The 26,428-nt window shown below is 54.8% G+C and overlaps 6 protein-coding genes across 6 annotated transcripts; 3 read left to right on the plus strand and 3 right to left on the minus strand.

Annotated features, from left to right (window-relative positions):
- Window positions 1-682: 682 nt before the first annotated feature.
- Window positions 683-9,359, plus strand: CTAM01_10864 (cell morphogenesis protein PAG1; the record flags this gene model as incomplete). Its single annotated transcript, XM_060526876.1, has 4 exons — window positions 683-777; window positions 837-1,159; window positions 1,500-2,269; window positions 2,349-9,359. 4 exons carry the CDS (start codon window positions 683-685, stop codon window positions 9,357-9,359), a joined length of 8,199 nt encoding a protein of 2,732 aa, XP_060378524.1.
- Window positions 9,360-9,794: 435 nt separating this feature from the next.
- CTAM01_10865 (thioredoxin-like protein 4A) lies at window positions 9,795-10,675 on the minus strand (the record flags this gene model as incomplete). The annotated part of the gene is made up of 5 exons (XM_060526877.1): window positions 9,795-9,877; window positions 9,984-10,083; window positions 10,162-10,250; window positions 10,374-10,506; window positions 10,592-10,675. 5 exons carry the CDS (start codon window positions 10,673-10,675, stop codon window positions 9,795-9,797), a joined length of 489 nt encoding a protein of 162 aa, XP_060378525.1.
- Window positions 10,676-11,112: 437 nt separating this feature from the next.
- On the plus strand, window positions 11,113-14,636 carry CTAM01_10866 (ribosome biogenesis protein Urb1; the record flags this gene model as incomplete). The annotated part of the gene is made up of 2 exons (XM_060526878.1): window positions 11,113-11,272; window positions 11,344-14,636. The coding sequence occupies 2 exons, from the start codon at window positions 11,113-11,115 to the stop codon at window positions 14,634-14,636; spliced, it is 3,453 nt and encodes a 1,150-aa protein (XP_060378526.1).
- Window positions 14,637-15,719: 1,083 nt separating this feature from the next.
- CTAM01_10867 (uncharacterized protein) lies at window positions 15,720-16,961 on the minus strand (the record flags this gene model as incomplete). The annotated part of the gene is made up of 1 exon (XM_060526879.1): window positions 15,720-16,961. One exon carries the CDS (start codon window positions 16,959-16,961, stop codon window positions 15,720-15,722), a length of 1,242 nt encoding a protein of 413 aa, XP_060378527.1.
- A 2,746-nt stretch (window positions 16,962-19,707) lies between these two features.
- Window positions 19,708-22,206, plus strand: CTAM01_10868 (uncharacterized protein; the record flags this gene model as incomplete). The annotated part of the gene is made up of 3 exons (XM_060526880.1): window positions 19,708-19,805; window positions 19,865-20,001; window positions 20,078-22,206. The coding sequence occupies 3 exons, from the start codon at window positions 19,708-19,710 to the stop codon at window positions 22,204-22,206; spliced, it is 2,364 nt and encodes a 787-aa protein (XP_060378528.1).
- Window positions 22,207-23,336: 1,130 nt separating this feature from the next.
- On the minus strand, window positions 23,337-25,918 carry CTAM01_10869 (Sec1 family protein; the record flags this gene model as incomplete). Its single annotated transcript, XM_060526881.1, has 5 exons — window positions 23,337-25,022; window positions 25,079-25,428; window positions 25,487-25,574; window positions 25,642-25,679; window positions 25,756-25,918. Coding segments are annotated over 5 exons (2,325 nt in total), but the record flags the coding sequence as incomplete, so codon positions are not given.
- Between the last annotated feature and the right edge of the window lie 510 nt (window positions 25,919-26,428).

Below are 26,428 nucleotides of genomic sequence, written 5' to 3' on the forward strand. Positions count from 1 at the left end.
CTACCATCCCCCCCCAAAGGGCCCCAAAGAGCCCTGCCTTCCCCAATCATCATGATGAACGTGCTCTTTCATCATTCATTACCCACCGGTTTGAACTTGCCAGCACCATCATCATCAAAATACTCCGTATACCCGACCTTCCTAGTATACGGAGTAACCCCCAATCCTAATCCAATTGCCGTCTGTCCTATTCTGCCATTCTGGTCCGATTTCAATCTGATCCGATCCTTTTTGTCTTCTTCCGCTGCCACGTTTATTTGATATTCTTCATCCGTCATCCTTCATCATCCACGCCACCCACCAGCTCACCACCACCCGATTCCGTCCATCTTCGATACTTTGTGGCGGCCACCAGCGACGGTGCACAAACCTTCGAATGCCGTAAGACCCCGGATCATGGGACTCGATCCGTCGTAACAATGGGTGAGTTTACAACTTTTTCCATTTGGGAATGCTCGCTATTATATCTATATTCTTTCCTTGGTCCTTTCCCCCCTTCCCATCCCCCTCTCGCATAGCTGCGTCAAGTAAAGCCTTCATCCACATCACAACCGAAGCCAAGCATCTCGAGCTTTGAGCCTTGCTTGCTTGCATTGCTTGCATTGTTCCCCGGAGTTCCATCCCACCCGCCCCTACCTAGCCTTTCACCCCTCGCTTGGCCCTCTATTTTGCCTTTGGTCTCATGCCATGCGGCGCCGCATCGCCTTACGTACGACGTGACGGATACTCGCTCGCCGACGAACGCGCTTCCCTCGTCTTCTCTTTTCGTCTCGTTTCGTCCCGTCTCTATCTCTCCCTGGCCCGCCATGAGGTGAATAGGCAAGGTTACGGATTAGCTTAGTCTGGCCTGACCTTTTTTCTCGCCTCGTCTTCGTCTTTCTCGGCCCTCCTCCGACGGCTATCAAGGGTTGCTCATCGTCCCGTGCTACACCACCACCACCACCACCACCACCACCAACGCTATCACGTCCACCGGCAACACCACCTTACCTTATTAGCAAACCACACGCGCGCTACCCATCCGCTACACACACAGCCAGCTCGCACGCAACACACAGACATTGGGTCCGTAAACCCCCAGCCTCGCGCGGCTTCCCTCTGTGCGCTCTGCTCCCACCCAGGCCCAACTCGAATCAGGTCGACGACCCTGTGAACTGTGGTGCGGCTCTCCTGGCTTCCGCTGGCCGTTGGCGTTAGGTTGCTTGTGCGGCTTTGCCCTGCGTTGCTCTTCGACCCTTGGATTTTTAGCGTCGCGCCCTCCCTACCTAATCGCGGTCCCCAATCGTCCCTCTCCTGTCCCAAAGTGTATTCTCTTCGTCGCATCTATTCTCCTTCTGGTCTGCACTGGTCTCCCCGTGTGTGCTAGACCACACATCTGTGCACCTTCAAAACGTCCAACGCATACAAACCTCCACCCCGTCTGCGTCCCTACGCGCAGTCTGTCGTTTCACAAGAGAGGGGAAGGCCTGTCACTAACCATAAGACGTCGTCTCGTCTAGCTCCGTCCCAGGCGACGCTGCCCGATCTTTTACAGGACCCGCCATTAAAGTTCTCTCCGCGATCCGTCACCACCCTCGACGAAGAAGACGAGGACGACGCCGATTGGGACCGAACCCTGCGACCCGCCGCCCTCGAACCCCATCCTCATCCTCCGCTGCCTCGCTCCGTCACCCATTCCCGCGATTCCTCCTACGAAAAGCTCTCCTCACATCCGCTCCCTCCGATCTCCGGCTCCAACATCTCCCCTCGAACACATACCCACGCCCACGCTCACGCTCAGTCTCGAACAGCAGCAGGAGGAGGAGGCCTCGGAGGCGTTATCGAACGACTCATTGATCCCAAGAGCGCATCATACGGTCACCATCGTCAGACCTCCATAGTTCACGGCATTCAACACTCTAGAAATGGAAGTCACGCCAGCTCGTCTTCGAGTCCTCTCAGCCCGCAGATAATTGCTGCTGCCGGCGCGGGTCTCACCCCAGAACGTCCTGATATGCACGCCGTTGGCCGTCTAGACCCGGACGCGCCTCCGGGGTTGCGCCCAGGTACCGCCATGTCTGGCACCACCGTCAACTCCGGGCCCATTGTCCCCGAAAGAACATCTTCAGCTACCGACTTTTCCAATTCCTCCGTCGCGCAGAGAAAGGTGGAACGAATGCATAGCAAGACGAGGCGCGAACACGCACACCACCACTCCCATTCTTCCAAGCACCACAGGGATGAGCAAAAGACTGTCGGAGAATACGCTTTGCATGTGCTCTTCACATCTGTAAGTTGTGAAGACCGCTTCCATCTCGCGCGGCAGAAGTGGAAAAAGAAACAAAGACATATAATAATCCGTTTTCTAGTTTATCGCGCAAGCCGAGGAGAAACTCAATGAATGCATCACAGTTCCCTTTGAGCCCGAGCCGCAGGTCGAGCAGATCTGCGGCCCGGGGGTCGACCCATCCTTCGACCAGATTATTACCGCCTTGGGCCACATTGCCAGGCCGCGACCGAAACCCCTGATAGATTCCATGATGCTGTGGAGGAAGAGCAAAAGCGACGCGGCCAACGAAGCCCGAAGTCAGTTGCAGCAATCAAGGGGCGCGGCACCAGGTCCCCTCCAACGCCGGAACACCGAGCCTCTGCAGCCTCTGCCCGGGGCCATGGACAATGGTCTGACCAGCCCGCAGACTTCATTGGCCGCTAAACAAGAATTTGTGGCACACGCCGAGCGTCGTTCTACCGTTTCCATCTATATACTCTGCCGGGTGCTTCTGGAGGTCATTAGTCAAACGAGTCTTCCTTTCTTGACTCTCGAGATGGAGGAGAAGCTGGAGGGCATCATCTTTGGCCAGCTAAAGATTGCCGACACAGACCAGCTCATGGTCAGCCCGCTGAAACTTGCCAATTGGAATCTCTTTTCGCAGCTCCTTGGCGTCATGAGCGACATCAACTTCAGGGGCGTCACGGAAAGGTTCCTTGGAGACCTTGAACGATCCCTCCAGGAATTGGTCGCCAAAAGTCCCACATCACCAGCAGGTCGCGATGCTGAGGGCAAGATTGAGCTAGTCCTAGGCGGGATGAAGCATCTCAAGGTCAACATGTCACACCCGGAGGCCTGGGAACACTCGTGCGACTTCATGGTAGCCGTCGGGCGCCTGTTCCACCGCTCTCACGGCCAGCGAGTGAAAACAGCCTTTTGCCAGGTGCTTGAGACGCTTTTGCTCACTGTAGCCGCCAAAGCAACAAATCAAGACCTCGCGCACCCCAAATGGATCGAGGTTCTCGGTGCAATCGGTCCCCGCCTGGCTCAGATGTTCATCAAGCCTCGGCACTGGGGGTTCGCCTTTCCTCTGACAGCAACGCTGCTCTGCGTTTCTCCTCCCGACACATTTGGATCTCAATGGCTCCAGCTGATTCTCCCTCTTCAGCCGAAGCTCAAAGACCGTTTTACACGACCATTATGCCTTCAGGTGATTGCAAGGCTGCTGTGGACATATCTGTACCGAACCAACGATACCCTACCTAATACGAACAGAAAGCTCGACGAGGTGATGAAGTTGGTTTTGCCACCAACTAAGCGCAGTCTCATCGCCTCCGACTCGGCTGTGACGGAGCCAGTGATCCAAATCATCAGAATCATCGGATACAAACAGCCCGAATACTGCTTTAAGCATGTCATCTTCCCATTGATCAATGCGGAATTATTTGTATCCAACAAAGACTTGAAGGTCGAACAGCTTGATCCGGACCGCATGGTCATTGGAATCAGAGCGTTCCTTGCCATCATGTCTGACCTAGAAAAGGCCGATGAGGGCCGGCCGCCTTTCCCAAGCTCATTCCCCCCACCACCTACGATTGAACGCGGGCCTGTCTCTCCCGTAATGGCCTCGCCACACCACACCGCGTCCGCGGGGCCTATTTCGGCAACGCCTGGCGAGGGCGAGCAGCTCTCCCGCCCCGTCCGGACAAGTGCCATTAGTGATATTGTCCGTGAATACTATCATAAGTTCTGCGAGATTCTCGGCAAGATCACCATCATTTGCGACAACACTTTTGGAGGCCAAGCTGTGTTGGATGAGAAGTTTAACAGTCCTGGCCCCAAGACACCGATTGCCGACACCTTCAACTTTTCACGGCGGGATGACCATCAATCTCCTGCGGATCACAAACAGGCGTTTTACGAGCTTTTACATGTTGCCGTCCAAGCGTTGCCCCGTTGTCTTTCTGTCGATATACCCTTTAACTCTTTGATCAACCTACTTTGCACGGGGACCGCCCACGTACAGTATAATATCGCTTTCTCGTCCGCTCAGTCGCTCAAGGCCATAGCCCGGCAGGCTCACGCGCAGCAAGTCACCATGGGCTTCGCTCGCTTCATCTTCAACTTTGACGACCGGTACTCAACCATGTCTGATGGCGGCATGCTCGGGCCAGGTCATATTGAGAGCACTCTGCGTTTATACGTTGAGCTGCTTCAAATTTGGATCGAGGAGATAAGACGAAAGACTCGAGATGCTTCTCTCGACCAACTCGAGGCGAGTGACAAACGCGGCGCAAAACTTGATCTCTCCGGCATCTGGGCAGAGGTTGACCAGGCAGAAGCACATGGCTTGTTCTTCCTCTGCTCGCAGTCTCGGAGGGTACGCTACTTTGCCATTACCGTCCTCCGGCTTATCAACGATTTCGACAAGGCGCTCCAGAACCAAGACAAGGATACCCTGAGAGTCATTGACATCTTGGAGAATGATTCGATGCAAGTAATGAACTTTAAGGATGAAGGCCTCTCCGTCGCTGAGAGGAGCAGGCTCCAGAGGGGCATGCAAAACAGTAACATTCGAGGTGCCTTAGTGGAGTTGTGTACCAGTGATGTCTCGTATGACACGACTTTGTGGTTCAAGCTCTTCCCCAATCTCATCCGTATCGCGTACGAAAAGTGCCCCTTTACAGTCACCATTGGCCGGGACCTGATCTGCAACCGAATTCTGCAGATGTACAAAGCTATCGTGCTTTTGTCGGAGCCATCCAGGGGCTTGTACTACGGCTCAGATCCCGGGAGCGCCCGCGTCGCCGGTAGGACACCGACAACGCAGCCGGAAATCCTCGTGGAACAATGGAAACTCTACTTGATATTCGCTTGTACGACTCTGGCCGATCCAGGAAGCGTCATGGCTGCCAACCCTCAAGCCGCACAGCATAGCCGAAAGACGTCCAAGCCTGGCTCTGCGGACAAGATTGTCTCAGCCAGAGTCCTCTTCAAGTATCTCATACCCCTTTTGTCAGTTTCATCGGCATCGGTCAGGGACGCCGTGGTCCTCGCCATGGGCTCTATCAACATCCACATCTACCGCACACTCCTCGAAGAGCTGGCAGGACAAGTTTCACGTTGCAACGACGAAGCTCGCGCCCGCATTCATCAGCGTACCAACAGCAGTCCAAGACGCAACCGAAAGATGGATCTTCTGAGGACTGAGATTACCCATGTTTACAAGCTTACCTGCCATTTCCTCAAAATCGAAGACGTCTACAACGACCAGTGGGTTCTCACCAATCTCGTCACCTACACCAAGGACCTCAAGCTCTTCCTCATGGACGGCGAAGTTCAGATGGACTGGGAGTTTCAGAAACTCAGGCGGCATTACTGCGGCCTGACGGAGGAACTCTTCGAAGGAATCAACAGAACCAAGGATCCTTCTCGATGGATGACGTTTGAGTCCCGAAAGTCCGCGTTTTCTTTGATGGAGGATTGGTGCGGCTTCTCGCCAAATCAGACACAAATCCGAGTCCGTGAAGATACTATGCGGCAATCCCTGATCGACCAACAGTCACTCGGCGAACGAGGCACGGTCACAGCGGCCATGGAGATTGAGAAGCGCAACCTTCGTACGGCAGCTCTCAGTGCCATGGCTGCTCTCTGCGGCGGCCCGATGAGCATCACCACCGAGAGTGGCGCCACGCTTTCATTCGATATTCGAAGAATGCTAGCTTGGATCGAGGCCATTTTCAACTCGGGAAGCGACCGGATGAACGTGATCGGCCGCCGAGCCTTGCAGAACTTGATCATCCACAACCAGGAATTGCCCTATCTCCTGGAACACTGCATAGCTCGATGTTACCTGTCCGACGTTTCCAAGGTACAGGAGAGCTATTTTGCCGTTGTCACCAAGGTTTTGCTCGAGCACCTCGATTACACGTGCCCATTCTGGAAGTTGCTCGGGCTATGCCTGTTCACTCTCGGCAACGATGAAAGTGAAATCAGATCAAAGTCTGCCCGTCTGATGAGGTCTCTGGAGGAGAGGCAGCAGCCAGGACGCACTTCCAAGATCCAGGACTACGACATTAGCATTTCCGACAAGACAAAGGCAGTCTACAAGCTTGCGCAGTTTGAAATCTCCAAACGACTTGCCAAACAGCATACCGAGCTGGCGTTCCATATCTTCTCCGAGTTCACCCTATACTTTAAGGACCTCCAGCCTGCCTCGCAGCGGAATGTTGTTGCCGTCATATTACCCTGGATCCAGTCGATTGAGCTTAGGGTCGATCCCAATGGTGGTCCTATCGCCCAGTCGTACGTACTGCTGGCCAACTTACTAGAGATCACCATCAAGTCAAGCGGTGCTCTACACAACGAGGTTCAAGCTTTATGGCAAGCTCTCGCCACCGGCCCGTATCCCGGAAACGTGCGGCTGATCCTCGACTTTATAATATCTCTTTGCCTCGAGAGACGCGAGCAAAACTTTGTCGAGTACGCCAAGCAGATTGTGGTCTTCCTCTCGAGCACCACGAGCACCCCCGGCATGAAGGTTGTCGAGTTCCTTCTGATGCAGATTACTCCCAAGGCAATGGTTCCGAACGAAAAGAAGGACGCCATGCCGCCGCCGCCCGACATTGGCCTGCTCCCTTACTGTGCAGACCTGGGCGAGGCACTCCCCGTAGGCACGAAGCAAGCCGGCTTCTCCCTCGGACAGCTCTCTCTCATCTTACTTGTTGATCTAATGGTTTCGCCTGTGCACCTCACACCTGAGAACGTGCCAGTGCTACTTCAGGTGGTCACCGTGCTCTGGGACCATTACACCCCTCTCGTCCAGGAGCAAGCTAGAGAAATGCTGGTCCATCTCATCCATGAGCTTGTCATTTCTCAACTGGATGACGAGACGGAGCTTACGGCTAGAGCGTCGATCGAAGACCTCATTGATCTGATTCGCCGCCACGATCGTTCAGTCGTATGGGGCTACGAGGACAGCAACGGCAAGGCCGACGACCACGACAACAAGGTCCCTCCAAGCATGGAGTTCTTGACGGCCGAGGTGGTCAAGACTTTTGAGCTCACTTATCCCGGCATCAAAGACCAATGGGGCAGGCTGTCCCTGACGTGGGCAACCTCGTGTCCTGTCAGGCACCTCGCGTGTCGCTCATTCCAGATTTTCCGCTGCATCCTCACGTCACTCGACCAGTTCATGCTGGGTGATATGCTCGCCCGCTTATCGAACACTGTTGCAGACGAAGACACTGAGATCCAAACGTTTGCCATGGAGATTCTCACCACGCTGAAGACGCTCATTCTTAAGCTCGACGCAGACAAGCTGCTTACGTTTCCTCAGTTATTCTGGACAACATGTGCTTGCTTAGAGTCCATCAATGAGCGCGAGTACTTGGAGGCTGTGGAGATGCTCAATGAGTTCCTGACAAAGGTTGACTTTAGGTCGCCCAATGTCCGTAGGTTGTTGCTCGACGGCCAGCCTTCGAGATGGGACGGCGCCTGGGAGGGCCTCCAATCTTTGCTCTACAAGGGGTTGAGATCATCCATCTGTATGGAGGCCACGCTCACTACTCTGGACAAGGTGGTTCAGCTGCCCAGTGACGGCCTCATTGGCGACGACAGTCGACTTTTCTTCGCGATTCTGGCCAATTTCCCCCGTTTCTTGCACGAGATGGAAGAGGATGAGCCTAGTGAGAAGGTTTTGCAATCCGCCGAGATCCTGTGCACTGTTTGCGACGCCCACGGATACGGCAACGTCGCTGAAGTGCTTCAGGAATACGTCAGCTTCAAGTACCAGGGCAACAACAGAGAGTTCCAAAGCCGCCTGTTCGCCTCTCTACAGGATCACTTCCTCCCCAACCTTGACTTTAAGATGGTCATTTTCCTCATGGGTCTCCTCACGAATTCCACAGCGTGGGTGAAGCTGAAGACCATGAACGTTCTGAGCATCGTCATCCCCGAGATTGACATGCGGAAGCCCGAACTAGCTGGCCATGGCTCCGATCTCATCTCTCCTCTTTTGCGTCTGTTGCAGACCGAGTTCTGCATGGAGGCACTCGAGGTCTTGGACAACATCATGACAATGTCGGGCAGCGCCATGGACAAGCAGCACCTGCGGATGAGCATGACTCGCTCTACCTCCAAGACGATCCGCAAGGAATACGAGCGAACTGTCAGTCTTTTCGGCATTCCAGAGGCTTCTGGGTGGGCCATCCCAATCCCTGCCAGGAAGACCGATCTCACTCGCGCCAATATACACGCCGCATTCTACATGTGCCAGGCCGCGGAAGGAATCCTGACGGAAGCCACGCCCACACCCGATGTTGAGTTCCACAACGACGACTTCCCGTACAGCTACTTCCAGATGCCCGACCGGACCGAGACGATGATGTCGGACGAAGGCCGCGGAGACGGACACCTCGGCGACCTCGTGACCAAGCTGGACAGCCTCGACGATTTCTTTGACGACCTCGGCTCGAGCCCACCCAGTGACGGCCGCTCGTCTAGGACCATCACCGAGTTCTCACCGGACAGCTTCGAGTCCGGAGCGCAGTTGTATGATGAGCAAATCCTGCCAATCCTGCATCAGGCTTCCAACAACAGCACGTTCCAGAATGGGTTTACTGACAGGCCACCAGCTACGGCAAGGGATCCGAGCTCCAACACGATGAATCCTGGAGCTTTTAGCGCGTCGGCGTCGGGCAGCGGCGGCCTGGGAGGAGGAGGACTAGGAGGAGGTCCAGCAGGCTCCTCCTCGCGGCCCGGTCTCCACTACCGGTCCATCACATCGCCGTCGGCACCGGCATCGTACCAGCCGCACATTAGCGAGTTCACCTCGGACGACGAGTTCCCCGAAGACGTCTTCTCCGACGCCGATGACGAGCGACCGAACACGGGCCACGGCGGCGAGGGTTCCTTTTCGCTGGAGAACATGATTAAGCCGCTCGCGCAGAGCACCCGGTCTCGAATGCGTCGTCTGACGGGTGGCAGGTCACGCGAGAACGACCGACAGCAGGAGCTTTTCCGAGCTGAGCGGGCTGTCGCGGCACAGCAGGTTCCCAAGGTGCCGACCAACTTTTTGACAAAGATGCCGTCGCAGGGGGAGATGCTCTAAGGGAGATGAGAAGGCGCATCGCGTTATCGTTCAAGTCAAATAGCTGTCTATTTATCTGCATCATGTATAAAAAGCGCTAGTCTACCTGGCCCGAAGGGGGAGATGGTGCAGGTTCACAGAGCACAGCGTATCAGATACTCCTCGTCACACGATTTGGTAGAAAGGCGCATATAAATGAACTTACGTATCATCGTTTCACGAAGAAGGATGGGTAGAGAGACAGGCGAAGAAGAAGGAGGAGAAGAAGGGGGGCTAACGTACCTCACCTAATAATGAAAATGAAAATAAAATAAGAAATTCACATATGACAAGTAAAAGGTTCTTTTGGAATCACAGCATTAGCATCTTCTGGTTCATTGTGACAAAAAGTTTCTTGATTGTGTGAGACCAACCCTAGAGCGTTTCCTGAGTCTGATGATACATCTCTTCCCAAGCCTAAGATGAAGCCGGCCGCTGGGTGTGAGTGCGGATGCGAGGTGCGTAGAGGGTGCTGGTAGGTAGGTATCTAGTATCGGTGTCTGGTGGAGTAATCTGCGCGAGAGGGGATACACGGGTTAGTAAAAGGAACAAAAGGACGACGGCAAGGGAAAAAAGAGAATGGAGAGTGCAAAGAGGGAAGCCTACCCTTTGGACTGACGACGAGACCGCGGCCCTTTTTGGCGCCGCGGTAGACCGTCTCGATGATGTCTATGAGTTCTTGTTTGTCTTCCAGCACCCAGTTGAGCTATCGGGAGAAGCGTCGAGAGTGTTAGTTGCTGCTAAGGTGGCGCGTCGCGGGGAGGAAGGGTGGGGGTTTGCGTACCTTGTTGTTGTTACCCGTTCCGAAATCAACCATCATGTGTTTATTCCGGAAGAAGAACATGATTGTGCAGGGGTCGTAGAGTTCGTACACTGCCAGGAAGACGAATGTTAGCACCTAGGCGTTCTAGAAAGTCGTTGTTGTGTGTATTTCCGTAGGTTGTTGTTCTTTTTCGAGGTAGTGGTGGAGTTGGTGGAAAAGGAGACAAGACGTACTCTGGTTGAAGTCGGGCACCTGGTCGATGTCGCAGACGTAGATGGAGGCAAAGTTCTTGACGCGGTCCGAGATGCGGTAGAGGACTTCGTCTTGTTTCATGCAGTCGCGGTCTGCGTCTCTTCCGAAGCGGATCTGTTGTTGTGAAGAGGAGGTTTGTTAGTCGGGCAGTTCAGCGCGTGTGTAGAGAGTACGACGGTGTCTGGTAGTGAGGACTTACGACGACGAGGCGCTCTTCTTCGGAGAGGATGGCTTGGTCGACGTGCCAGCCGCTGTTGAGATGGGGGATGACGATGGAACCCATTGTGAAGGTGTGTGTGTTGTGTGTATGTGAGCGGCGTGTTGCGATTGTTTCGAGGGCGCGTTGGAGGGTTGCGTGGGTACGGAAGGCTTCGGTAGTGTCGTGAGATGGTCGCGAAGGAATCGTTTGGTTTTCTCGAAACTGGCGGGGGAAGTTTGTTTGGACATGGACTTCCAGCAACTGGTCGGCGAAATGTCATTGCGGGTCCCCCCTGCTAAGGTACCCCCAATCCGCCCCTCCAGATCCCCGCGCTAAACCTGAAAAGAAAAAGAGACAAGAGCGGTCTACACGGCAGAACTTTTTATTTCTTGGATGGTATCCACCACTGTATTCCGCGTGGAGGATTTCTTGGGAAAGATGCAGTGGACGAGTCCGCTCACTTAGGACAACCCTCTTTTGTTGTGTTTCTTTTTTCCAATTCTCAGAGAAGATACCCAAAAATGCCTAAACGTCCATCGCGTGGAGGATTCGAGGGCGCAGATGCGACGCGGAAGAGGCAAAAAGTCGTGCATGAGGCGCCGACTTTTGAAGAGGTTGCTTCTGCGCGGCATCTGCAGCAGCTTTTGACCTTTGAGCAGGACCAGAAGCGAGCGCGGCATGGTAAGCGCATTCTCTAAATTGACATACCAGTCAATCGGGCCACAAGACTGAAGTTTTTATCTCTCAACTAGGCATCCAATCCCTCAAAGTCTTTCTCGACGGCTTCAATTCCGGCACTGGCGACAACGACGCCCGCTTCGCCCTCCTCAGAGAGTACCTCGAGGCCTCCCGGCCGCGCGACAGCACCGGCGACGACGCCGTCTACCTCTCCGACGTGATGGAGACCTGGTCCTATGGCGCGCAGGTCAACAACGAGGCCATGATGTCCGCTGTGCCCGCCGTGCTGGCCCTACTCCTTCAGGTCGTTTCGCAGTCCCTCCAGCTCCTGCCCCACGCCCTCGACATTGCCCGTACACTGCTGCAGGAGCGCCAGCTGAAGCTCATTGCAAAGTGCCTCTCGGCGCCCAAGGGCAGCGGCTACGTCATATCGCCGACGCTGCGGCTGATGCGCGAGCTCGTGACGCTAGACGGCGGCACGCTTGCGAGGAGGGTCTTTCGAGCGCGGGACCACACATTTGCGAGCTTTGCGAGGAACTTGGAGATCCGGCACCTCGGTGCGGATGGCGAGAGGGGGGGTGGCGTGGTGGAGGACCCGTCCAAGCCGTCGGTGCGGACGAATGCTATCAAGCTGTTCTTGAGCTGCCTCAAGTTCTTGCCGTCGGAGGCCAAGAAGGAGCTGCTGGTGCTCAAGGAGGTGTTTTCACACCTGACCTTCTTGATCAAGGACGACCCGCCATTCTTGATCGTCGAGCTGCTGGCTGCGCTGAAGAAGAGCGTGCTCTTGGACGAGAAGTTGCCCCGCGAGGTCAAGTTCAGGACGTTCAACACAAAGACTCTGGATCGGCTGGCGGGGCTGTACACGTACAGACACGATGTCGAGGGAGACTACCAGCCCTCGGTCAGGGAATCTGTTCACGAGTTTTTGCTTTACACCTGTACGACACCGGGAGCGGGCGTGCTGTACTCTGGAACGGGGTTATACCCCAAGGAGCTCGAGGACGAGGCGGCGCAGGACGTCAAGAGCTTGGACGACTACGCCCTGGAGCGCGTAGCGTGGATGGACAAGTACAAGGACGACATCGCCGTCGCAAACTTTGTGCTCTCCGAATTTATTCAAAAGCTGCGTCCGTGGTCGAGCTTGAAGCACAGCGAGCTCATCGTCGCCATCTTCCAATCGGCGCCCGAGTTGGTCGCCAGTTACTTTATCAACAACAAGTCATTTACATTCGAGCCGAAACTCTCCATGACGTGGATCGGGTACGCCGCGTTCCTCTTCAACACGGTCAACCTCCCGCTGCCGCCGTACTATGGTCCCACGACGGGCTACCGCCGCGTGCCCCCGCCGACATCTATCCTCCTCGACAACATACTGCCGCTCCCGCTCAAACAGCGCGACCTGGTAAGGTGTCTGTCGTCAAAGTCCACCCTGGTCTCCTTCTTTGCCGTCCGGATCCTCGTCCTTGCTCTCCAGAAGCTCCAGGTCGCGTTGAAGATGCACCGTGAGGCGGCCGAGTCCTCAAAGTCCACTTGGGAGACGGCGAGCCGCAAGCTCATTGACGAGTTTTGCCAAAAGATTCCCGATATGAAGGAGGTGACAAAATGCTACAAGGCAATGGCGGAGGAGAATGTCCTTCAGCGCGAGGCGGCCAGCAGGCTGCTTCTGCTGTATTACGAGGTCATTCCGCAGGTGGCGCTGCGTGCCAACTTTGACGTCTCGCCGTTCCTGGTCAACTCGCTTACGCGCCTCGACAGTCGCGCGGACGAGCCGCAGAACCAGGCGCTTGCTCTTATGGAGTTGGAGAACTTGATTGCCATCGCCGGATACTCGCCCGGTATGAGGTGGTTTGCCAAGACGGAGGGTCTCGCGGCGTCGCCGTTTGTCGCGCTGCTCAAGTTCTACGTCGAGGCCGCCCAGGAACGACCAAAGCTGAAGGAGGTGCTCGAGTCCGTCGCTGTGCAGCACCAGCTGGTGTTGCAAAAGACCGGCCTCGTCCCTCTCCTCTGCGCCGCGCGGGAGTTGAAGAAGAGCGGCAAGTCGAGGAATCTGGATCTCATCTGGGAGTTTGTCGATAACTGTGCTGGAAGATGCGCCGCCTCGCCCCTGAAGTACGTGGATCTGATGCAGGAAAGTGCCACCCAAGGCGGTGACGAGGTGTTCGCCAGCTTGCTCTTGGCCACTATGGCTGAGCAGCTGTCTTTTGTTGCCGACAAGGCCACCGATAAGAAGGACCTGGAGCTTCTGTCCAAGTTCCTTACGGTGCTCCTGAGTTGCGCGCAAACTAAGGGGGAGACCAAGGCCGTCATCAGTGCTTTTGCCAAGAAGATGACTGAGGTCTTGGGAGACCGCGCCTCGGCCGTTATCCCAAAGACTGACAAGGCTTTTCTCAATGGCGAGCCTGGGGATGAGGCTACCGTGGCGGACGATGCTGGCTCCCATTTGCAGAGGCAAAACACGAGCGCCAATGACGAAGAGATGGATAAGCATTCGCTAGAGGTTATCCTCGACGTCTCTTACGAGCTTGACGACGACAACTCTGCCCTTCTGAAGTGGAACTCCAAATCAGTAGAGGACCTCGTCGACGAGGGCTACGCCGCGGCGCTCATCCGCTTGCTCTGGTCAGAGCACGGTAGTATCCGCCAAGAAGCCCTCACCAACATCCTCAAGATGGCAGCCAAGTTCAAGGAGTCCAACTACGAAGAAAAGGACCAAATCTGGCTCCTCCTTTCGGAGCTGGCAGAATCCTCCCGCGCCCTCGTGACCCGCGGCCCCGTCGCCTCGCCCCTCGTCTCCTTCGCCATCGCCTCACTCGAGGTCCTCAAGAACCCGCTGCACTGCCTCTACGCCAAGGTAAACAGCTTCCTCACGCGCGGTCCTGTGTGGCAGCACGACAAGGTGCCCCTCGCGCACGACATCCTCCACGGCGCGCCGTCTGAGGACGATCGGTACTACACCGAGGTGAGCTGGCTGCTGGCGTACCTGCTGGACGGCCTGCGGACGCCGGCGGACCTGGCTGTGTACCATCAGAAGAAGTGGTTCGAGAAGATTTTCGCGCTGGCGGGGAACCCGTATATGCGGGCGAACCTGAGGACGAGGATCTTGAGGATCTTGTGGAGGGCGACGTGTATCGAGGGCGGGAGCACGACGCTGGCGACGAGGTTTGGGATTGTTAGTTGGTTGGAGGTGCAGGAGGCCCGGTGTGGCGGGGGCAGCGGCAGCGGTGGTGGTGTCGAAAAGCTTGATGCTGATACCAGGGAGACGAAGCGTTTGTACCGGGCTTTGAGGAGACGGGTTTGGGAGACTTGTGATCAGGAGAGGGTTGGGGAATGGAGTCGGAAGGGCGTTCCCTTGGGTTTGGAGGGTTGAAGACGAAAGGAAGAGGGTTTCAAAAAGTAAAACAGGATGGCGCTGGTTTAGTACCACGTAATGGACAAATCGAGAAAGGAGAAAAAAATGGGAGTCGGTTCAGGGACATTTAGAATATACTCCACATCAGTGTGTGTACATATCACAACACATATTTCAAACTAGCTGTTGAGCTGAATTATGATGATGTTTGATTGTACGTCATTGGGTGATGCTAGGACTCGGATGGCGTGAGCTCGCGAGGTGGAAATCAGCAAGGGATTGAGAGTAAAGAGTGCCCTGAACCGCCACAAGATGGGGGCAAAGGCTCGGGAATCCAAACCATGCAGCATGGCTAGGAAAAGCGCAAGCACCTTAGGTTATGAACGATTGCTTGTCTGGAGGACATGATCATACACCCACCCGCATATTGAACACATGGTAAAAATGGCGGGAGGGCATGCCTCAACGCTCAAGTAATCTCTATTGCAAAGCAACAAGAGAAGGGATCTCTGATTATGAAATAGTAATTTAAAAAGAGTTAAAGTGAGAATTCGGGGAAACTGAATACAAACGGCTCTTTATTTTATCTTGAAAGAATCGAAGCGGATGTCCGTCTTAAAAAGAGCCTAAAAACTTTTTTCCCCTTTTTTTGTGATATTGCAGAGTACCAGGATCCATCATTCAAAGGGCTCTCTGGAACATCAAATATGCTTTGTATATTCTCTAGTGGTCGTCAGATTCCGACTGCGACTACTAGTGCTTACGTCTCTTACTCCTCTTGGGCTGTATGTGATGTTCGATTTGGTTATTCATCATTTGGCTACTGGACTAGGGTAGTAGGAAGACAGCACTAGTCCGCAAACCCTTGAGGTACTTGGCTGAGGTAGACTGATGTTTGGACAACGTCTCGTCAGGGGAAACTTTTGATTTAGGTTGTTATATGTATGATTCAAGTATAGAGAAGACGGAATTGTTGTCGATACGTAGGTCTACTGTCTATTTCTATAACCTCGTCTCTCACATATACCCGTCAACATAATCTCCGAACGAATGTGTAGCATCGTTCGTAGACGGTATGCAGTCCAATCACTGTTGATGGCTTCACTGCAACTCCTCCTCGCACCTTTTACACCCACACTCGAACCCCCAATTCCTCTTCAACGTCGAAACCCTCTTCTCCCTCGACCACTTCTTCTCCTCCCCTCCCAAATACGTGATGCACATCTCCTCTCCCTTGTCGATATCCCGCCCCGCCCGAAACTCCCACACCCTCCCCTCCCTCTTCTTCTCGATATTCGGCCCGCACGAGTGGTTCCAGTAGCTCGCGGCGGGCCAGCACCCGTAGCCAAACAGCTCGGACCCTTCGTCCTCGAGGGACCGGATGCCGAACGCGTTATGGTTGTCGCGCGAGGAGATGAGGAACAGGGACTCGGGCGTAACGAGAGAGAGCAGAGGCAAGGGGAGGACGGCGAGCAACTGCAGGTAGGTGGCGGTGAAGGCGTGCAGGTCGGCCGTGTTGATGTAGGGCGTCGAGTCCACGGCGAGGGATAGGACGTGCTCCCAGCGTTTGGGGTGGTTGTACAGCGCCACGAGGCTGCCGACGCAAAAGTTCATGACGTCTGGCTCGATGGGCTGCTGGAGGGCCTTTTGGAGGGCTTTGCGGTGTTGCTTAGTGATGGGCACGCCGTTGTTGCTGCCGTTGTCTGCCGGAGATTCCGCCGTTCGTAGTGTGCGAATCAGCTCTGCCTGCCCCTTTGTCGCCTGCCACGCCTGTGTGATCTCCTCGGCTGCGGCCTTGGGCTTGGTGATGTCCACCATCTCGTCTCTCGCCTTACCGCCGCCGCTGTTGCTGCCCCCGTTGTTCTTCTTCTTGTTGACCAGCGTACTCACCTCGGTCCAAGCCTGGACACCTACCTCGCCAGTCTCGCGCCGCCACGTTTCCCGACAGTCACCGGAGCAAAAGGCGAAGCCGACAGCCTGGTCACGGATGGGCAGGTCTCTGCCGTAGTCGTACGCAAAACACTGTCCGCAGACCTCGCGCCTGTACTCCCGCAGGAGGACGGAGAGCGTGAGGTCGTCGGAGCGCCAGAGCAAGGTGCCGGCGGCGACGTCGCGTGTGGCGAATACGGCGCGGCCGGCTGTGGGCGTGTCACGGATCTCAAAGAGGGAGGAGACGGGGCAGCCTGAGACAAAGGGCTTGTCGTCAGAGGCGCCCTTCACTGCCATAGACGAGGGAGCGGACGAGATGGAGGACGGTCTCGAGAGACTCGAGGCTGGGTAACTCGTCAGTAGAGTCTCAGTGTCGCTATCGACATGGTTCATCGTGGGTGGTTGCATGTTCATCGTGAGCTGAGTTCTTCGTGTGAGAGTCGTGATAGGGGTCAGTCTCGTTTTTTGTGATCTTGAGCTTTGTATAGTGTTTTTCTTGTTTTCTGTTTAGAAATCGCCTGCGTCGCTTTGAGCTTAGACAAGTGAGTGGTTGTAAGCAGTCAAGGCTCCTCGGAGGAGTTTATGAAGTGATAGCAAGTTGTGAACTGGATGTCGATGTTCAACTTTGTAAAGAGTGTATACTACTGATGGAATTATGATTTTGAGTAATAGCCATGCTGTAGTTTTAGTCTTTTGAAGGTAAACTTTTGGAGCCAAGAGGGGTTGAATATGAGATCAAAGAGGAAAAAATAAAGAAGAAAAAACAGTCCCATGAGGTAGGCGGCAGAGGGGTGAAGCTTTTAAATGTCGTGGGTGGGCCCGACCCTTAGACCCCTAGATTGACAAGTTCGGACTAGTGTGAGGCGATTTAATCTAAAGATAAGCGAAGGACAGCGAGAACGTGTTGCATGGGGACGGGGGAAAACAAGTCTCCTGCCCTTTCGAGGGTTTTGCTTGGATGAAGTTGCAAAAGGGCGAACTGCAGTGAGAGACCCAAGAGGCGGTGAAGTGGTTGTAAGTGAACACCAAGAAATAGCTACAAGCTTGCGAGATTATGTGTGTCTCACAGGAACCACTAATGCCACAACAGATGAAGTGAAGATGGAATTCTCACAAGTAGCTTGAAACCAGATGGAATAGGAGAATTAAGATTGGGACTAGGCTCGAAAAGAGGAGGGAATGAGTTCCGTTCAGTCGTGAAACCGTGTGTCTTTTCCCGCTCGACCTTTTGTGAGAAGAATTGTGTAGACGCTGATAGGCTGGGCCATACTTGGCTCTCAAGTGTTCAACTTTGTAACTTGCCATGGCATCCACCGGCATATTCCGAAAACTGCCTGGATTGATGTGCTCGGTGAGTTGGTCGCGCAAGTCGTGATATGGAAGGCTCGATGGACAGGAAATGTCCAAAGTTCCAAGACGGAGGATGTAACGCTGAATGTTAAGGTAAGGTAAGCAGCATTCAGATCTCGGTTAAGCTCTAGGAAGGAGATGGTGGGGCGGAAGTGTGCGATTGTTTCCCCCATCTCTCAGAGAGAAGGAGGTACGTACCTGCAACTTGGACAGTCTCCTGGTCCGGGCTTTTTTAAGGTCGAGAATCCCACAGCATGGGCCTTTGGAGGCAGGCCATTTGAACAAGCAGCCGAGAAACATGGACATGCCTTTGTACATGTGAGTCGGTCGAGTAGAGCTTCGAGTCTCTATTGCTTTAGACACCATAAAGAGATGTCGAGTTTATGTCCAATACCTTGGCCAATGGTGTTACACTCTAAGCGAGTTATTACGCAGTAATAGTATGGCTCGGTGGAGGGAGTTACCTAAGGTGAACAAATAGGTTGACCTAAGGTGAGTCCAGGTACAGGGGTGAGGGGTTGGTTGCATTTGCCTCTTTGCCTCGAGATGGCAGGGGCCAGGAGAACCTGGAAGGGAAGCAGGCACGCCGCACGCCTACGCCGCACGCAGCAAGGAGGGGAAAGTAAGAGAGGTGAAGCGCCAAGGGTAGGCACGAATACGTACCTGATTTCTGACTCCAATGCTCCTTCCATGAGATGGAACTTGGAGGTCTTTGACAAGTTGACGTGCCTGCCTCCCTCTTCAGAGTAGATACATCAATAGGTACTTACCTTATCACACAGCCGACAGGCGACAGGTACATTTCTCAGAAGCCTCGGACGGGAGGTGGGTGGAAATGTAGAAATGGTGGAGGGTGACGGGAGGGACACACTTGACGGTGACCCGGCACAGCTGCCCCGACGCTGCGCTGGTCGCCTTACCTTACCTACCTTACGTAGTACCTACAGACTGAGAAGAGGTATACGGCGAGCAGCGTGGTGAGGTGGGGAGTGGAGTGCTTGGCTGCTAGTGGAAGCAGGTAGACCTGGGCACCTGAGCACCTGAGCGAGCACCTCCTCCACCAGGTTTCGTCCCAAGTGCCAAAACCTCCTTTGACCACCTGCACCGTCTCTATTCGTACCACCTACCTACCCAGCTACCTTACCTTACCTTTACACGCCCTGACAGTTCGCTGCCGAAATTCGCCCATCACAATAATCTCTCACTCCGCATCAGATATTGCATCACTCTGAACCATCAAAACACCAAACCATCATACCCTCTTCGCCTTGCCTGTCCCTGATTGCCAGCCTCGCCGCATCAAGCGACCCAACCACTGCCAGCGCCCTCGACGCAGTACGCAGTAGTGCAGCCCGATCGGAGCCAGTCCTACGGATACTCCGTATTCCGTACAGACACTCACGTCCTGTCTGTCCCATCTCCCACCATCTTCCATTCTGACTGGACCATCAACTGCGACCGGCACCGACCGCCGACCGACCGACTCGACTTGACCTTCCTCGACATCACCATAACCACCACAACCCACCCCCCTCTTCACCCCTGTGACGTTTAAAGAACCATCGCAACAACGGCATCGACGAACACAACCTCAACCTTAGGCGCCAAACACCGCACCACCTACTAGTACTACAGCACCGCATCCATCTCCTCTCCAACTGGCGAAGCAACCTACCTGCCTCCGACGACAGCTCCTCCCTTCCTTCTGTCGACCGAATCATCGACATCTGTTCATGCAAACATCACCATCGCCGCACCATCAATAGCCTTCCTACCTGTCTTCGGATGCGCTTTGCATCTTCCTGCTGCTATGGCACTCCAGTATTCAGCAGAGGTCCTCATTCACCTGCGAGAATCACCACTATGCATCAAACCATCTGCTTTACCGCCCGCTGAAGAATGGATGGGGTATGCCGTCACCATATCCCTCAGACAAAACTACCTCTTTTTCTAACTCTTTCTTCCAGACCACCTCCCGATAACAATCGAACCCAGACCAACGTCACCAAACCCACTACTGACAGAAGAAGCCACGATAATCCCTTGCTTGATCAGACGAATCGTCGCCCTGGCGTTGACCGCCACGTCTCGCGAAACAGCGCCAGTATGTCTCCACCTCGGTGTCTCCTCATTTCCCTCGCCCCTTGAGCAATCTCAACTGACCCAAACTTCAATTGCAGACCCCGAAGACATTATTCTCGGACCTCCTCGAACCGCCTTCGCCTCTGCGACCCTCCGCAATGGCAAACCTTTTGACAATGACAAGGGCCTCAAGGACGCTGACTCGCCCAGTCGCTTCAATTTCCGCAATCGCAATGGTGACACCCCAGAAGGCGACCGCTTCCGCGATTCGAGAAACACAAACTTTGGTCGTCGTCGCGGCGACGGTGACCCACAGGATCAGGAGGGATGGAGTACAGTGAAGCCGCGCAAGAGCTTCGGGCACGAGGGCGCCGAGCGCTTCCAAGGTCGCATGGGCGCTGGTGGTGGTGATAGGCTTCCCAATGAGCGCCGCCCCCGTGATCGCGACGACCGTGAGGGCCCTAGAGACCGTACCCACCGCACCTTCGACCATCACGACAAGGAGCATGACCACGAGGAAGCTGAGCCGCGACCCCGCAATGGCCTTAGCAGGGGCAAGTCGGAGCCCTGGTTCAAGAATGACAACAGCACCGCCAGTAACAATACCAACAGTGCCAACACTCCTGAGAAGCCTCCGTTGACGGCTCGCGAGCGCATTGACCGGGCCAAGAGCTGGAGAGACCGCAACCGGGAGGCTGAGCCCGTCGAAGAAAAGAGCACTGGCAGGAACTATGAGCGTCGCTGGGAGCGCGGCGAACACAGACAGGAGCGAGAGCCCGAATGGTTCGATGAACCTGCCGGAGAAAAGGCAGGAGGCCACACCGAAGAGGATTTCAAGAAATTCATGGAAAGTATGAAGGCGAGTCGCAACGGTCCTGCCGAGGACAAGGCGCCAGCTGCCGCAGTCGAGGCTGCAATCAAAGCCGAGCAGCCAGCTGTTGCTTCCGCACCCGCTGTGGAGATTGGCCCCGACCAATTCTTCCTCAAGTTCGCTTCTACTGCTGGCTTGGACGTCAGCTCACCGAGCGAGCCCAAGAGAGAGACTCCTTCCAAGTCTAAGACAGGCGGTGGCAAGTCCTCTCGGTTCACCTCATTCTTCAATGCCCCTCAAGATGACCCCACCCAACGAATGAAGACGGAGCCTTCAACACCCATGGCAGGCCTTCCTTTCGGTGGCCCTGATCTATCTGGGCCGGCTCCCGACAATGAGAAGCAAGCCTTCCAAGCATTGCTCATGAAGCTGCAGCGTTCAAATCTTCAATCAGCCACGCCGCCTGCTTCGCAACCATTCCAGGAACCTCCCCCACCTGCTCGCGAGCATGCTCCTTCCAGCTCCGTCGCGTCGCCCGAGCCATTCCAACAGTATGGCGGCGAGCGCAGAGAGGACCCCCGCCCTCGCATGCCGCAGGGATCCATGTCCATGTCAGATATTCTTGCCCCGCGTCCAACGATGCCTCACCAGCAGCAGCCGCCTGCTGCTCGTCAAGACCAACTGCTCCAAGAGCTAGTTGGGCAACGCCACCAGGCTTCAAGCCAGGGGTCCGGCCGAATGGAACCAAACCAAGGCCGCAACATGAGCAACACCGAGTTCTTGATGAACTTGATGAGGAACCAGCCCGAGCCCCCACGAACGGAACAGCAACTCCTCATGCGCATGCCGCAACCCCAGCGCGCCGCTCAGATCCCGCATGCTCCAGACCGCGAGCCCGACTTCCAGCAGGGACTTCCGCAGGGCGGCCGTGGTTCTCAGCGCCAACTGCGTGGCCAAGGCCCGCCTGGCTTTATGGATGAGGGTTTCCATCACACTGAGCCAGAAGCGCGCATGCAACCCACGCAGATTTTGCAACGTCCTCCCCCGCCTCCCGGTTTGGATCAAATGAACCCCAACTGGATTCAGCAGGGTGGCGGCGGTCCTCCCATGCCCCCTCAGCAGAGATCCATCATTCCGCCTCCTGGTCTCGCTGGTGGTCCTGGCCGCAATCACCCAATGGCCGCTATGTTCCCCCCGAACTTCCCTCCCGGAGCCTTCCCTCCCCCTGAGGCCATGGCAGGTCCCCCGCCACGCAACATGCCTCCTCCCCCGGGTTTCTTCGGTGGACCGCCTCCCGGATTTATCCCTCCTCCCGGAATGCCTGGCTTCCCTGGTCCGGGCGGACCCGATGGTCATGGCTTCCCCTTTGACGGACGCATGCCTCCCGGCGCCGCTCAGGCGTTCCGGAGACAGTAAACTACCCACATCATGGAACTACCATCGGCCTCTTTAGTAGAGGCTATACTTCCGTAGCATTTCTACTGCTACATTTACCTTGTTCGAGTCTCATCACCAAATGTTCAGATGTGTGTCTTTGAAAAGGGCATGTTATGAAACACCATAAACGTAAATGTCGGTATAACGACATATTGCTTGTCGGATTTGCTGAACTAGCACCCAATCACTCATCCTCGAATACTAGGTTTCTCCTCAAATGTGGGAGGAGCCCAGTCTATCAGCTTCGCATAGGCGAGGCACCGCCTCAACTACCTCGATGAGGTTACACGTTTATGCGATACGTTTCCTATGCTTATGAGCGGAGGGAACCCACAACTAAGCAGACATCTTTATTTTGGCTCGGGCCCACAACGGAAGGGCTCTGTGTCCTCTCAGAAGACAAGGGCTCTAGGCGATGGTACAATCAAGAGCAGAAAACAAGGGTGGCGAGTTTCTGAGGAAGGGGGGAGTGGGATAGGATATCCCTCATGTTACCTTTAGTCTACCGCGGTGGACACGAATGAAATGAAATGGATGTTGGTTTTCCTGGCTTCCAAAAAGCTGTGCCTTGCTACCATGGTGAAATATGGTGATGTGATTTGTGCATTCCCTGATGATTGCTTGATCAATCATTTCATGTCAACTGTCTTAATGAGAAAGAGACAGTCTTTCACTCCATCAACGATATTATTATAATCCACGAGACGGTTTCTGTCAATTGAAATACGCGAAAAAGATCTGTCGATGATACTCGTTGAGTTTTGTGTGATTTGGTTCCACGATAGATCCAGAGTACATATATACATAGACCATCCGGCTCAGTCAGCCAACTGCCCTCACCCCTTTCCCGCCTGCATCTTTCTTCTCTCCTTCCTCCACATCGTATGCAAAACCCACGGAGAGGTAAGAAGAGGGAAAGCCAAGAAGAGGCCATTTCTGTAAATTGTTGCACCCGCCCCTGATTCAACACCAAAGAACGCCACGCTGGCAACAGAATGTGCAAGAAAAGGGGGGGGGGGGGGGGTTTAAGGAAAGCTGACAGTGAGATGGGTAAAAATCCATTCGAGAGCCAAGATTTCCGCATCTCCCTTCCATTTACGCCTTTCACCTCAATGCTTATCCTTGTCCTTGTGGCTCTTCTTCATACCCAAAAAGTTGCGCTTCTTTTTATCCTTCTCCAGCTTTTGCGGTTTGCCGCCGTCAGACGGGGCAGGTGACGCTCCGCCGCCATTCGCCACGGGCGGAAGAGGCGCGTTGAGGTTCATATTGCTCATCTGAGCCGTTGGCGGCGCGGCAGGACGCCCAGGTAAACCGCCTGGCGCAGGTGCTCTGCGTGGTCCACCCGCCGGTGACGGTGCGCCCGGCGGTGCCATACCGGGGGCAGGGCGTTGCGCCATAGGGTTGGGCGGAGGGGCAGGCTTCTCATAAACCCACGCAGGAGCACGCGGTGTCGGCCGCTCCATTGGTATGTCGAGCGTGCGCTTGTCCTTGCCCAAATCGCCTACTTGGCGGACGTAAAGTTGAGGTGTGAGCATGTGGCTCGTCACCAGGAAGATGTCCTTGCCTTGGCGGGCGGAAACGTCGTAGCAAGCACGGCTCTCGCTGTATGTTGCGCCACCAGCCATGAAAACAATAAAGCGCTGTCGATTTTCAGGTGGTCGTCGGCCAGATGATGCCCAATTCGGCCTACCGGCACGCAATGAGCCTTGTTGTGAGGCCAAGAGGTCCTCGTTGGGATCAGCTGGTGGCTTCACGTAAGGGAATGTGGTTTGATCGAGAGTGCCTCGGCAGAGTTCATCAAGCATCGTCTGCATAGCCGTCTCGAAACGTGATAGCGAGTATTCCTCGCTGATCTCTGCTGCTTTGGTGTTCCTTTGGAACAGGGGCGGTTGAGGAGGTCGAACGTCTTTTAGGCCACCACGCACCGGGTGTCCGCCCAGCATCTCGAGGTTGACTACTATTTCCCCGTCTCCTTGCGGCAGGCCCGAATGCGCGAGCAACCGGTTGATATCCTCCATCACAACACCGTCTCTATACAGCACGTAGAGAATGATCAGGCGCAATCTGTCTGATGGGGTGATGGCGTCGTCGTCCAGAAGCCGCACGACTTGGTCCAATATGTTTTTAGGCTTCCTGAAGTCCTCGTCCAATCCTGTGGCAAGAGTCTGCTCTACCGAAGCAATGTCTGGCAGCTTGTGATCTTGGAATTTGTTCATGGCTTCTTGCGCCAGACTCAGATGAAGCGAGTACGCCTCCTTCATCTCTTGGAACTGCGGCAAACCAGCCAGCATGTCTCTGATGGCGTTCAAGCTCGTCGTCTCCTGCTCCTCGTTGGTGAAATTAGGGTTAGACTCCAAGAACTTCCGGAAGTCTCCCATTAGTTTATCAATAGTATCTTTCATGTGTCGGTGTCGGTTGTCGACCCAGACCGGATCCTTGTCAGATAGCTCCACGTCTTTCTCTTCCTCTTGTGCGGTGCCCTCGTTTGTGACCATGCGATACGTCACCTTGTCCCCATCTTGTATCGGGAGAAGGTCGTGGGCCATTGCCTGATATGTGAACTCGTGAACCAGAGGCGCCAAGATATCCATTGATCTGTCCGTGATGACGAGCGTTCCCACGGGCCGCGACGACTGTGGTGGAAAGTTTGGGTTCCACTGCGCATATTCGTCCAACTCCTCCTGCACGAAACGAGCTAGATGAGAGGCAAGTACGGCGGCTTCATGGAGAGGGCTCTTCGGTCTGTAGTATCGGACTTTTGGGTACTCGCCAAGTGTAACGCACACGCCGGTGATCTGATCTGCTCGTCAGCAAGGCAAGTTGTGTAGCCTGCCATATGTCTGTTACGAACCTTCTGTGCTAGAATCTTCATATGTCGCGCCACCAAATTGTTGCACGCGGGGTGGTAAAGAATTGGAAAGCTCCAAGGGTCTTTGAAGGTGATCAAATGCGACTCCCGAGGGAAGAAATCGATCGACAAGGTTTCGAACCCCGCGATGCGTTGCTTGGCCGGCGGACAGCCATCAATCATGCGACGGATCCTCGGATCCAAGACACCGGTCCACACCAGGTACGCTTCCTTGTATCTGCGGCGCTCAAAGTCGTTGATAAGGATTTCGACGATATTCTCTTTCGGGGACAGAATGTAGATGGCGTCCATTTCAGGATTCATATCTCGCTTCTGCTCGATTCGCTCGATGTCTAGAGGGAGGTTAGGACTTGTACCGTTGCAAGGAGGAAACGTGGCCGCGCGACATACTGGCGATATTGTTGTTGAGAATGTCATCTTCCTTGACAACGTTGTCTATAATCTTGTGGGAGTCGTCGTCAACAACTAAGACTTTCCACTATGGGTTTCGTCATGGTTAGCTTGTTGACTCGCAGGCAGCCCGCCAGGTATCGGGTGGATCTCACGTCGCCTCGTGTAATGTTCTTGATTGTGTCGATGATGACTGTCCAAATTGTCAGTATCGAGAGCGGAAGAGGCTTGCAGAGCATCATGGGCTCTCGGGCTTTGAGCCAGCTCACCGTCATGCTGCTCCTGGAGCGTGGAGACACCCATCGTGGCAAGTTGCCGCGTGGGCAGCGGACAACTGGCAATGCGTCGTGTAAGGGAAGCGGAATTTGTCGCTCTGAGGTAGAAGGTTGTCGGACGGCGACTGTGATCGAGCGACGACGATGGGCGGGTGCGCCTGTGTAAATTGAGGTGCTACACAGATAGCGTGGCAGCGGAGTAAAGAAAGGCGGACAAGGCTGGAGGAATGCGCGTTGTCGAGCTTTATGAATCGTGGGGCCCAGGTCCTGGAGAATGAGACGTCGGGTGGAATTCGAGAGCCACCAGGTATGTATGTTTAGCTGGGAGATTGGTGGTTGTTGTCTTGGGCTTCGTTGTCGTGTCGTTGTTTGGGTCTGGCGGGGTTTCAAGATGAACGAAGGACCGGTCGCAGTTGTGGGACTTTCAATGCTCCGAAGACCCAAACCGGAGCTTGGGGAAGGGGGAAAGGAAGCAAGGCAAGGTCTGGCAGGGTACGTTCCTATGCGGTCAGACAGCTTTGTCGTGGTGTGATGGTGGTGGTGGTGGTGGTAGTGGCAGGTGAGGTGGGTGGGTGAGGTGAGTTGGAGGAGTTACGATCGGAAGAGGCAAGATTGGTCGAGCTCGCACAGCACTAGGAGCTGTGTTACTATGTAGTAGGAGGGATGT

The sequence above is a fragment of the Colletotrichum tamarilloi genome (assembly GCF_030869305.1).
Source record: "Colletotrichum tamarilloi strain Tom-12 chromosome Unknown Scaffold_53.1, whole genome shotgun sequence".
Lineage (NCBI taxonomy): Eukaryota > Fungi > Ascomycota > Sordariomycetes > Glomerellales > Glomerellaceae > Colletotrichum > Colletotrichum tamarilloi.